This window comes from Chrysemys picta, chromosome 3 (assembly GCF_011386835.1).
Source record: "Chrysemys picta bellii isolate R12L10 chromosome 3, ASM1138683v2, whole genome shotgun sequence".
NCBI lineage: Eukaryota > Metazoa > Chordata > Testudines > Emydidae > Chrysemys > Chrysemys picta.
In genome coordinates this window covers 118,148,719-118,161,945 of record NC_088793.1, presented here as the reverse complement: position 1 = coordinate 118,161,945, position 13,227 = coordinate 118,148,719, and the positions used below count along the sequence as shown (strand labels likewise).

The 13,227-nt window shown below is 48.6% G+C and overlaps 1 protein-coding gene across 1 annotated transcript; it reads right to left on the bottom strand.

Moving 5' to 3' along the window:
• Positions 1-6,586: 6,586 nt before the first annotated feature.
• LOC135982388 (uncharacterized) lies at positions 6,587-9,127 on the bottom strand. Its single transcript, XM_065588879.1, has 2 exons — positions 8,162-9,127; positions 6,587-7,167 (listed from the first exon to the last, which is right to left on the bottom strand). The coding sequence occupies exons 1-2, from the start codon at positions 8,736-8,738 to the stop codon at positions 6,692-6,694; spliced, it is 1,053 nt and encodes a 350-aa protein (XP_065444951.1). The 5' UTR covers positions 8,739-9,127; the 3' UTR covers positions 6,587-6,691.
• Positions 9,128-13,227: the final 4,100 nt, after the last annotated feature.

Below are 13,227 nucleotides of genomic sequence, written 5' to 3'. Positions count from 1 at the left end.
CTGTGATATCCAGCCCCTGTCACCGGCTACTCACAGAAATACCAGGTTTGCTATCCCCAAGGGGTCACAGTATACAGCAGCTCACAATCGGCTCCTGTATAACATCCCAGCACTGAGATATATGTATAGTGAAAACAATCATAAGATTATTATCAAAGGCTAAGATTTCAGAGATAGTGAGTAACGATAATAGAAACAGAAATGGTTACATATAAAACAAAATCAATACGTGCTTTCTAGACACTAAACTTAACTTTAGCAGGCTAACCATCTGTCTAAAAGCAATCTTATCTCACCCAAAGCTTTCTTGCAGCGTTTCCAGCTTAAGCTGGTTGAGATCTTGTTTCATGAATGTAATTGGACTGCTCGATTACTTCCTCAGGTGCAGGAAAAAGAGGTGTTCTTTTGTCTTCTCGTTATATCCCCCAAATCTATTGTTTATTCCCAGAGTTAGGATGATCTTCTGTGGACTAGTTTCTGGTGTTCTGATGTCATATTGACTTCATATACAAGTGGGGCTTCCATTGTGTTGGCGTACAATCAGGGCTGGCTCTAGGATTTTTGCCGCCCCAAGCAAAAACAATTTTGGCCGCCGCCCCCCGTTTTTTTCTTACTCCACCCCCTGGCCCCACCTCAACTCCGCCCCTTCCCCAAATCCCCAGCCCTGCCTCTTTCCCCCAGGCTCTCAAGCCTAGGAGGGAGGGAGGGAGAGGGAGAAGCAGCGCGTGCGCCGTGGCCACTCCCGGTCTCCCCCTCCCTCCCAGGCTCTGAAACCTGGGAGGGAGGGGGAGCAGCGGCGCAAGAAACAGCTGATTCATGCGCGGCTGCTCGCCCTCCCTCCCAGGCTCTCAAACCTGGGAGGGAGGGGGAGATCCCGAGCGGCTGCGGCACGCGAAACAGCTGATTCGCGTGCCGCTGCTCCCCCTTCCTCCCAGGCTGTCAGACCTGGGAGGGAGGGGAGATCCCGAGTGGCTGCGGCACGCGAAACAACTGATTCGCACGCTGCTGCTCGCCCTCCCTCCCAGGCTCTCAAACCCGGGAGGGAGGGGGAGATCCCGAGCGGCCGCGGCGCGCAAATCAGGAATCGGCTGATTCACGCGCCGCGGCCGCTCGGGATCTCCCCCTCCCTCCCGGGTTTGAGAGCCTGGGAGGGAGGGCGAGCAGCGGTGCGTGAGCGGCAGCAGCGGAGGTGAGTTAGGGCGGCTGGGACACATTTTTAGGAGTGGCATGGCCTGCGCCAGAATGCTGCCCCTAAAAATGTGCCGCCCCAAGCACCAGCTTGTTTTGCTGGTGCCTAGAGCCAGCCCTGCATACAATGGTATATTTACATGTGAATTGAGACAGTTGAATATACATCCTTTGTCTGGCAGAAACCTGTTTGCCAACTAGGGTGACCAGACAGCAAGTGTGAAAAATCAGGACAGGGGTGGGGAGTAATAGGAGCCTATATAAGAAAAAGATCCAAAAATCAGGACTGTCCCTATAAAATCGGGACATCTGGTCACCCTGTTGCCAACCTTGCCCTGATTCAGACTTTTAGGAACATTTTCTCTCTCTCTAAGTTCTTATGTGGTATTTGTACATACATTTCACAAGTCATTAATGACAAGTGTGACCCTGGCTTTTATTGAAGACTTCACATGACATTCTTTGTGGATAAACACTATGAACACAGTGTATTAGGTGTGGTGAGTTTGCCAGGCCTGTTAGGAGCTGTGTTACAGAACAGTGAACTCTTTGCCAGTTGACACTGAGGGCTTCATAGGGTCACACATGATCTCTAAATTTACAAGTGCAAGCTAAACTGCTATTAGGTTTAAATTGATTTAAGAATGTCCACACCCAAAGTTTCTTTAAAATTGGTTAAAAATCACCTTTGGTTAAACCAATGCAATTTTATGTTTGGAGCAGGCCGTAGAAAGAAGCTAGTAATTATTGCACATGACTAGGAGCCAGGAGATTTGAGCTCTAGTCGGTACCCAGATTTGCTGTATGACCTTGGGCAGGTCCGTTAGCTCGTCCTCGCTTTGGCTTCCTTACAATAGACAATCAATTTCTTAGACTAGGAAAACCACACAGACATCTGTGGCGCTTAATTCATTATGTCTGTAAAGCACTTTGGCATCCTTTTAGATTCTAAATTCTGGGGAGGCACTGAGCATAATGGAGCCTGATCCTGATTGGGGTTCCACATGTGATAGTGATATTAACACATGAACATGTAATATGCTACATCATATTAATCCTCCAATGGAAGTTGCTATCAAAGTGTTATTATTAATTACTATTGTCATAATGAAGTAATTGTTCTCTGTTTGCCAGCTCAGATCTGAAATAAGCACGGTGGAGCAGAGAACAAATAATTTGTGAAGAAAAGGGCAGCTCCCAGAGAGTACATAGTAACTACCTTCTTTCCCCTACTCCCTTTCATGAAGCAGCCACAATCATAGTCCCTGAATTCATGGAGTGCAAGGGTGCGGGGAATCACAGCCCAGCTAGGTTATACTAACTATTGCTCTCAATCCAGTACAGGTGGAAGTGCATGCTGCACTCCTTCAATGGATGGAGCAGTTCCCACGTTTGCATGTGCCCCCACCCAGTGTACCTGGTAGGAGAATACCTCCAATACAGACCTCTAGTGCAGGGCTCCTGCAGCACACTCCCTGATGAGACTGTGACTTTCAGAATACCAATAGAGCCCTAAAAGCTCAGAACAGTTACTGTGGTTACCTTAGAACTGGTTTTTCTTGGGGTGTATATTCCTGGTGCACATCAGTGTTGTAGCGTAGGTACCATTTCTAAACATCAAAATGAATCCAGGGAGCAGGGCTGCACTGGGTTTCATTTTGTCTATAGATTCATATTTTGCCTAGCCTTCCAGTTTGGTTCAACATGAGCCCCTTGCTAAAAGTCATTTGGTAATCAGCTTCTCTGTCACTGTGCAGGGGGCGAAAGGAAGGGGTGGAAGGTGGGAAAGCAAGCCAGCGATCTGTGTTCAGACGCCGCTCGTGGATTCATTTTGTGGGTCAGAGTTTGCACATAATTAACTAATTATGGGAAGAAGTCATTGCTGGGGGCGAAGAGCAGGCCTCTGGCTTCTAAAGTGAGTGCTCAGCACCTTTTGAAGAGTGAACACTTGACACTGAACTCAAGCTTAAACAGGGACAGATTTTCAAATGGAAATGTGTCTTTCAAGTGTAAGTCTACATTTAGGGTGACCAGATGTCCTTCTTTTATAGGGACAGTCCTGATATTTGGGGCTTTTTGTATATAGGCACCTATTAGGGTGGCTCCTGTCCCGATTTTTCACACTTGCTGTCTGGTCATCCTATCTACATGTATTCTCTTAAATCTTTGGGATTCTGAACTGCTTAAAGTAGTTCCCCATCCCCCCACAAGGGGATTTTCTGTTTGATTCTAAAATAATTCCCTCACCCGCTCCCAAATGTTACAAAAGAATTTGTTTGTAGGGTGAGATTCTTCAGCCCAAAAATGTTCTATTTGTGGATGAGTTAAAAAATGTCCGGTAAGTGCAAGCTTATTATAGCATACCTGATGCAGTCTTAACTACAGCAGCACAGACACCACTGCTATTCATTCTATGCAAATGTGGGATTCATACCGAGAAAACCACAATTGCAGCCAATAAACTGTGATAGATAAAAGTACAAATAAACTTCAGATATAGGAGCCAGGCCTCAAATATTGTGAAGCTTTTCAAGTTAGTCACTTCACACAATATTCTTAGGAGAGTTTTAATCAGCACATGTTGTGCATTGGCCCATATGAAATGTATTTAGCTTGAGGATTGTTAACCTGATCTGGCGTATTGTTTTTCCTTTTTGGACATTCATCTCTCCCACAGGCTGGTGCATGTGAAAGAAGACCAGATATAGTCGTCTAGCAATAGCAGAGCAATCAAGCCAGCAGTGTGCGTGTGTTTAAAATATGTTGACTTTAAGCTGCTGTAGGCCATGGAAATTTATTGATACAATGATGGGGGCGAATGCTGGACAGACAAAGGAAGTGCAGATATTTGAAGCAACAGTGAAGACTCCCCACCTGTAATATTTGTCCTAAGAATCAAGCCTATTGTATGTTTTCTTGAGGGCTCCTGCCCCACTCAATAGTGGTTGCCATCAAAGCTAATGGGCCAAACTTACCATAGGATAAATCCACTAACTAGAGTGGAGTTACATGAGAACGGAATATGGTTGAGGATCTCTAGCCTCTGTATGGTGCAGCACTATCTCCTTTGGGATTTGTGTGCTCTCCTAGGCCTTGTCTACACTACGAGAGTAGTTCGATTTTACTTGCATCGAATTTTTGTAATTGATATTGCAAAGTCGAACGTGTGTGTCCACACTAAGGACAGTAATTCGACTTTGTGCGTCCACACTAACGGTGATAGCGTCGACATTCGAAGCGGTGCACTGTGGTCAGCTATCCCACAGTTCCCGCAGTCCCCTCTGCCCATTGGAATTCTGGGTGTAGCCGGCAATGCCTTCTGGGTAACAAAATGAGTCGAGGGTGCTTTTGGGAAACTGTCGTCATCCGTCCATCACTCCCGCCCTCCCTCCCTGAAAGCGCCGGCGGGAAAACAGTTCGCGCGCTTTTCCAGTCATTGACAGCGCGGACGCCACTGTACTCCGAGCATGGAGCCCGCTGCGACCATCGCTGCAGTTGTGGCCGCTCTCAACGTCTCGCAGCTTATCATAAAGGTTTCCCTGAGGCAGATGCAGAAAAGTCAGGCGAGGAGGCTACGGCACCGCGGTGATGTCCTGAAGTCTGAGAGTAGCACAGACCTGTCAGAAAGCAGGCGACCCAGCGCCGAGGACATCACAGTGGCAATGGGTCATGTTGATGCCGTGGAACGGCGATTCTGGGCACGGGAAACAAGCACTGAGTGGTGGGACCGCATAGTGCTGCAGGTCTGGGATGAATCCCAGTGGCTGCGAAACTTTCGCATGCGGAAGGGAACTTTCCTGGAACTTTGTGAGTTGCTGTCCCCTGCCCTGAAGCGCAGTGACACCCGGTTGCGAGCTGCACTGAGTGTACAGAAGCGAGTGGCCATAGCCCTCTGGAAGCTTGCAACGCCAGACAGCTACCGGTCAGTCGCGAACCAGTTTGGGGTGGGCAAATCTACCGTGGGGGTTGTTGTGATGCAAGTAGCCAAGGCAATCGTTGATGTACTGCTGCCAAAGGTAGTGACCCTGGGAAACGTGGAGGCGATCATAGATGGCTTCGCAGCGATGGGATTCCCAAACTGCGGTGGGGCCATAGATGGAACTCACATCCCTATCCTGGCACCGGACCACCAGGCCACCCAGTACATTAACCGAAAGGGCTACTTTTCCATGGTGCTGCAAGCACTGGTGGACCACAGGGGACGTTTTACCAACATCTACGTGGGATGGCCGGGCAAGGTTCATGACGCTCGTGTTTTCAGGAACTCTGGTCTGTTTAGACGGCTGCAACAAGGTATTTACTTCCCGGACCACAAAATAACTGTTGGGGATGTGGAGATGCCTATAGTCATCCTCGGGGACCCAGCCTACCCGCTAATGCCCTGGCTCATGAAGCCCTATACTGGCGCCCTGGACACTGAAAAACAACTCTTCAACTACCGGCTGAGCAAGTGCAGAATGGTGGTGGAGTGTGCTTTTGGCCGTCTCAAGGGGAGATGGAGAAGCTTACTGACTCGCTGTGATCTCAGCGAAACCAATATCCCCATTGTTATAGCAGCTTGCTGTGTGCTCCACAATCTCTGTGAGAGCAAGGGGGAGACCTTTATGGCGGGGTGGGAGGTTGAGGAAAATAGCCTGGCTGGTGATTACTCACAGCCAGACAGCCGGGCGATTAGAAGAGACCAGCGGGAAGCGCTGTGCATCCGGGAGGCTTTGAAAGCAAAGTTCCTGAGTGAGCAGGGTAACCTGTGACTTTATAGTTTGTGTACTGAGAAGCTAAACCTGCCCCCGTTTCTTTACCCAGTTAATGTTGACTATCCTATCCAGTTACATACCCCCTTCACCCCCCCTCCAACACACGTGTCGAAATAAAAATAGTTCTACTTTGTTAAAGCACACCGTTTTCTTTAATACTGTTTTCGCGGGAATTTTTTAAAACTGGGACGCAGACTGTGGTGCGGGGCGGGTGTAGTGTTGTGACGCGAATGCAGCTTCTAAACTCAAGGATTGACAGGCTCCGCTGCGGTGGGATGCTTGTTTCAACGGAGCCTGTCAACCCTCCTGATCGGGACTGTGTGTATGGGGGGTCTATTTGACTTTGTGGCAGGGGGAGGACGGTTACAGATCCCATGCTGTGTGGCTCTGTCATCCTGCCTAAGGACCGGCGCTTAAGATCTGTAACTGCCCTCCCCCGCCACAAAGTCACAGAGCAACCCACCCCCCCCCCCAACATTACATCAAAACAACCTCCCAGACTAACCGGGGCAACTAGTCACTGCATCACTGCACTGTGTATGTGCCCTGCTGCTGTGCCTGCCCCCGACTATGTACCCTGCCAAAGGAGACTGTCCTGTCCAATTACCAACCCCCTTTCCCCTCCTCCTCCAAAAGAACATGATTGAAACAGTAGTTAACAGAAACGAATTTTTTATTATCAACTACACATGGCATTGGGAGGTGAAACTTGGATGGGGGCTTGTGCCAGGCGGGAAGGAAAGAACTTTTCAAATTTTGGGAAATGAGAGCCTTCTGCTACTAGAGCTCTCTGCAGGGGTGGAGTGAGACTTAGCAGGGACTCTGCCGCCTCTCCTTCTTTGCACTTTGGGTGAGGTGGGTATGGGACTTGGTGGCGGGGGAGGGCGGTTAGAGATGGACTGCAGCGGGGCTCTGTCCTCCTGCCTCCGTTCCTGCAGAACATCCACAAGGCGCCGGAGCGTGTCCGTTTGCTCCCTCAGTAGTCCAAGCAGCGTTTGAGTCGCCTGCTGGTCTTCCTGCCGCCACCTCTCCTCCCGATCCATGTTGGCTTGGTGCATTCGGGTCAAGTTCTCCCGCCACTGGGTCTGCTGTGCTGCCTGGGCTTGGGAAGAGGCCATAAGCTCAGAGAACATGTCCTCCCGTGTCCTCTTCTTCCTACGCCTAATCCGCGCTAGCCTCTGGGAGTGTGATTCCAGGCTAGGTTGTGAGACAGTCGCAGACGGGGCTGTGGAAATGGGAAAAAGGGAGTGAATTCCTCAGAAAGATAAATGTAGTTGTGAACAAAGAACATAGTCTTTCTCTGTGAACAAGACCATGCACAGCACCTTTCACATGCGCACTCAGCACAAGGTCGAATTCTCGGCCTTCGCATTCAGTGCCTGGGGTCTTGAACAGCACATTTGAGAAGCGAGGCAGCACAACGGAATTTCTGTTGCAGGCAGACATGGTAAGCCGTACACTTGTGGCAGTTTAAAACTTTTATATTACCACTGGCCTCATTTCACATTTAAATCAATGTCAGTCCCTGCTGCCAGCAATCCGGCAAGCGGGAACTCTGCCCCTGTCCCACCCCCTCGCGGCTGTCCCCGGGAACGATCCCTTTCGGCTGCCCCTCTCCCGCCTCCACCGCGTGGCTGCAAACCAGCGGTTACAGTTCTGTAAAGGAACGGGAAAGCAGTCCCAACACTAACATTCCCCTACCTAATTAAAAGCAGGTCACCATGGCCGACATCACCCTGATGAGGATCTCCGAGAGCGACAAAGAGAGAATGCTCCGGGAAAGCCTCCAAAGACCAGGGCCGTATGCCGCCCTGCTGTGCAGAGCAATGATCCCCGAGTACTTGATAATCTCGTGGCGCGGCAACGTGTCGTACTTCGGAGGACCCAATAAGGCCGCTCTCCCCAAGAACCTCATGCAACGGCTTTCAAGTTACCTCCAGGAGAGCTTCATCGAGATGTCCCAGGAGGATTACTGCTCTATCCCCGGACACATAGACCGCATTTTACTGTAGCTGCAGTAGCAGGGAATAAACAGTAGAGCGGCTTGTGCAGGACAATCACTGAAAACCGGACATTGCTAGATTTCTTTTCAAAACTTGCACTGCCCATTACTAAACCGTTAAGCGCCTAGGGCACACTAATCATGAACAACCCATTCTTTTAATTGTTAATATTCCTGTTTTGTTAAAAATAAATGTTTAGATGTTTACAACACTTACTGGCTGATCCTTCACCAGATTCTGTGTCCGGGGTAACGGCTGGGGACGCTTCGTAGGGGATCTCTGTAAGGGTGATGAAGAGATCCTGGCTGTCGGGGAAATCAGCGTTGTGAGAGCTGCCGACTGCCTCGCCCTCCTCATCTCCTTCCTCATCTTCCCCGTCCCCTAACATGTCCGAGGAACCGGCCGTGGACAGTATCCCATCCTCAGAGTCCACGGTCACTGGTGGGGTAGTGGTGGCGGCAGCACCGAGGATGGAATGCAGTGCCTCGTAGAAACGGGATGTCTGGGGATGGGATCCGGAGCGTCCGTTTGCCTCTTTGGTCTTCTGGTAGCCTTGTCTCAGCTCCTTGATTTTCACGCGGCACTGCGTTGCATCCCGGCTGTATCCTCTCTCTGCCATGTCTTTAGAGATCTTCTCGTAGATCTTTGCATTCCTTCTTTTGGATCGCAGCTCGGAAAGCACGGACTCATCGCCCCACACAGCGATGAGATCCAAGACTTCACGATCAGTCCATGCTGGGGCTCTCTTTCTATTCCCAGACTGCACGGCCATCACTGCTGGAGAGCTCTGCATCGTTGCCAGTGCTGCTGTGCTCGCCACGATGTCCAGACAGGAAATGAGATTCAAACTGGCCAGACAGGAAAAGGAATTCAAATTCAAATTTTCCCGGGGCTTTTCCTGTGTGGCTGGTCAGAGCATCCGAGCTCGCACTGCTGTCCAGAGCGTCAACAGAGTGGTGCACTGTGGGATAGCTCCCGGAGCTATTGGCGTCGATTTCCATCCACACCTAGCCTAATTCGACATGGCCATGTCGAATTTAGCGCTACTCCCCTCGTCGGGGAGGAGTACAGAAGTCGAATTAAAGAGACCTCTATGTCGAACTAAATAGCATCGCAGTGTGGATGGGTGCAGGGTTAATTCGATTTAACGGCGCTAACTTCGACATAAACGCCTAGTGTAGACCAGGCCCTAGTGCAGCCAGTGGCTGAATACTTCCTATGGAGTGCGCTTGCGACTCCACGCACACCTGGATGAAGCTGCAACTTTTCTTTAATCAGGGCTGCAGGGGGTGAATTAGTAGAGGGGTGCAGAGAGACACCAGCAGCATTGAAAGTAGAATACATTTGAACTTTGGTCTTTACATCAATTTTGCTACAGAATGAAAACTAAGATTTTAATCAAATTCCTTGTGCAATAATAGACTCTTTATTTGTAGTTTTATGAAAACAGCTACCCGGTCCTTCATAGCCACCAGGCCTCCTTGTGGAAGAATGCTTTGATATTTTGCACCCATTATGGGGGAAAATATTAGAAAATGTGCAGTGACAAATTTAGAGTTAGTGGGGCCCTGTGCGCAGCTTCATTCCCCCTCCCCCCCTGGGCTGAGGCAGGGGGTTGGGGTGCAGTAGGGGAGCAGGGGGGCGGCGCTTACCTCGGATGGTGCGGCTCCCAAAGCGACCGGCACACCCCCACCTCTGGCAGCGGCTTTTAGGCAGGGGGGCTAGGGGATCTCCGCACCCCTCTGCCCACAGATGCTGCCCCAGCAGCTTCCATTGGCCACAGTTTCCTGCCAATGGGAGCTGTGGAGTTGGCGCTCGGGGTGGGGGCAGCGCGCGGAGACACCCCCTGCCCAGGGGCAGGGACATGCCGGCTGCTTCTGGGAGCAAAGCGGCACGGAGGGAGGGAGGCAGAGTGGACAGGGAGCTGCCTTAGCCCTGCTGCTGGCACGTCTCTGCACACTCCTTGGGGGGGAAGAGGGCAGCAAATCTCTGTGCGCTGCCCAGGGCGGAGGCCGTGCATGGAGCTGCCTCCCCCACTGCCAGGGGCATGCAAAGATGTGCCAGCAGCCGGCCGCTTCCGGGAGTGGCATGGGGCCACTGGCCACGGAATGCAGGCAGCCTGCCTGCCTGAGCCCTGCTGCGCAGCCGGCTGGGACTTAGGGGCAGGTTGTCAGATATTCGTCGTGCATTTTGGGGGCCCCCTGTCGTTGGGGGCCCCCCGTTGTCGGGGGCCCTGTGCCACCGCATGGTTTGTTTCATGGTAAATCTGCTCCTGAAAATGTGTATAATCTGTAAGGAGTAGGGCAGTGTTTCTTCTATGGGTTTATGAGACACAAACCTTAGGTTGGGTGTTTGTGTGATGTTCCTAAGTGAACTCCTGATTTAGGAGTTGAAATTTTATAAAGACTGAGTTCTTTTACACTAAATCTCTCCTGATTTATTTGCACATTGAGTACTATTGGAGTCTAAATCTTCAAGGTCCAGGAATGAGCTAAGCATCTCTGAAATCCTCATGCTGTGTAGTTTTGAGCAGATATATTAATGTACCATAGGTCTCTTAGTACTGAACCACTGCTTTGCCATGTCCGAGGTGGCAGAGAGAGGGGGACAACAATATGGATAGCATTGGTGGAGAAAATGCTGTTAAGGCTCATCAGAGGTAGGATTGAGGGACACTTACAGAGATATTATTTGATCAATTGGAATGCACATGGATTAACAAAGAGATGATCCTGTCTAACTAATCTGATAGAATTTTTATTTTTAGGAAATAGCACAAAGAGCTAGCAAGAGGATGCTGTGGATATAATTTATCCAGGCTTTGTGATACTTTTGCTACAGCAAGAAACACAAAAAGACTAATCTACAGGGTCAGCAGCATGGTATCTGGGGTGAAATGCTTGAGTGGATTAAGAAGTGGTTTAGATATAGGATACAGAGGGAGGTGGTAATTCTTTTGGTGTGGACTGAGGTTACAAGTGCAATATCAAATGGATGAGAATTGGGTCCAGATTTGTTCCTTTTATTTGTACTATATATATCCAAGATGTGGAAGAGGAGAAGAATGCTGTAAGCAAGAATATTTTCATATAATTCAGAAGTAGGGAGCACAGCCAACAGAAAGAAGCTGACTTAAACGAATGGACAGATGAATGATCTAGATGAATGTAAAGTAATGAGGCACAGAACAAAATAGAAGAATAGACCCTAAAAGATCGTGTCATATAGAAACATTTGGGTCAAGAAAAAGTCCTGTAGGTTACAGGGAACAGAGATCTGAAACACAAAACTGAATTATTAAAGACAATGTGTGTGCACGCGCGCGTACACACACACACACTTACAATCAGCTCTAGAAATAGAAATACTAGGTTTGAGTCAGGAAATTGTCCTCTAGAATTGATGAGGTCCTATTTGGAACACCATCCTCAATTCTGATCACCTTAGTATTAAAAGGAAATCCTAGGGATGGAGAAGGTACAATAAAGGGCAACCAGAATAATTCAGGGACTAAGGGAACTTAGTTATACCAAAAAGTTAAAGGACTAGGCCTGTGTTCTTTAGAAAAAAGAGACTAAGAGATGATCTCATTGTGGTACACAGAATTCTGAAGGGAATAGAAAGGATGGATGATACAAGACAATTTGAGCTTGTGTCAAATACAGGATCAGGGGGTATACATTAGAGCTATGGACTGTATGGAAAAGGTTTCCTCAAGGAATTTAGGTAAAATTTCTTTATGCAGAGATTAGATAATATATGGAATACTGAAGAGTACATTCTGTTACACAAGAGGCCCGATGGGAACACCAAGTTCTTTTGCCTATGTCCTTCATAGCCAGGTCTTTCTTTGTCTGGAAGAGTGCTTTGAAACATACCAGTCTTCTTGAGAATACAGGAAAGGTTTGTAAGGAAAAGATAACCTGTGTCATTCTTGTGAGGGTTTGTTGGTAGAAGTTTGGGGGAGGTTGGATAGTGCTGTGTCTGAACTCCTCAGAAAATGTCAGTTATGCAGGAAGGGTTTGCAAGAAGGTGACTCCTGGGTCACACAGGTTTATGAGTAAAAATACAAATCCCCTTTGAGGTGGAAGTCTGACCTGTGCAGGTCTGAATTCCTCATTTTCTGTAGTTTGACGGTATTAATCAAGCTAAGGAAGTGGGGATGGCAAGCCACCCAGCAAAGTTTGTAAGCCTCAGAGTGAAAAAACAGAACTGTGATTATTTTGGAGTAATTTTTTAAAACATAATCTAGATGGTATCTGTTGGAAAATATTCAACAAAGGTGCAATTGCTAACTTCTTCTAGGGTGTTAGACATAGTTGTCCTTATCTGGTCCTTTCAGAATTCACAAGTTAGAGCTGGGTGAAAGTCTAAAATTGCACAGGAGCTGAGACTTAAAATAAATAAAATAAAACAAACCCCCCAAGTAACGGTTTCATTTGAAAAAAGACGAGAAATTATGTGAAAAAGGGAAGATTAAAAGGAAATAGGATAATCAAGAAAGAGAAGAGGGAAGGAGATGGAGAGATCAATAATTGGACCTGCGCCACAGGGCTCGCTTCTGCTTTCCCATGGAGCCCTCTGATCTGCTTCTCCTGAACGTTGATTGCGGCATTTAAGGGTATGATCCTGCAATGGACTGAGCACCTTCCTCAAGATGCAGAATGCTATCAGCTCCCAATGAGCTTAGAACCAGTCAGGGCTGGCTCCAGGCACCAGCTTGCCAAGCAGGTGCTTGGGGCAGCACTCCGGAGAGGGGCGGCACGTCCAGCTATTCGGCGGCAATTCGGCAGACGGTCCCTCACTCCCGCTTGGAGCGAAGGACCTTCCGACGAATTGCCGCCGCAGATCGGGATCGCGGCTTATTTTTTTTTTTTTCCCCCGCTTGGGGCGGCAAAAACCCTGGAGCCGGCCCTGGAACCAATACCCCAACACCAGTACCTCAGCCCTTAACAGGGTCAGGCCCTAAGTGAGTTCTTAACTTCTTTCCTCACTCTCTGAACTGCATATCGAACACTTCAAGTGTTTTGTATCTGAACACCTAGAAAAACGTTCATTGGAAAGAAAGGCATTATCACTCTATCCTCTCTCTTTTCAATGGGAATTGTAGACATTAGTAGTCAGAACTACTTCTTGACCTGTCAGTGACACCTGCTAGCATATCACATCTCAATCTCACACACAAACTGCTTGCAATACATGTTTAAATCCCAACCTGAGAAACAGTGCAGGGATTTTAAATTAGTCTGACATACAATATATATAAGAACTACAGTAGGCAT

Bases quoted from the DNA above. Each gene is read 5' to 3' on its own strand.
- LOC135982388 (XM_065588879.1), bottom strand. From the start codon at position 8,738: ATGCAGAGCTCTCCAGCAGTGATGGCCGTGCAGTCTGGGAATAGAAAG. The intron at 7,168-8,161 runs GTAAGTGTTGTA...CCATTTCCACAG, and splicing joins ATCTGGTGAAGGATCAGCCA to CCCCGTCTGCGACTGTCTCA.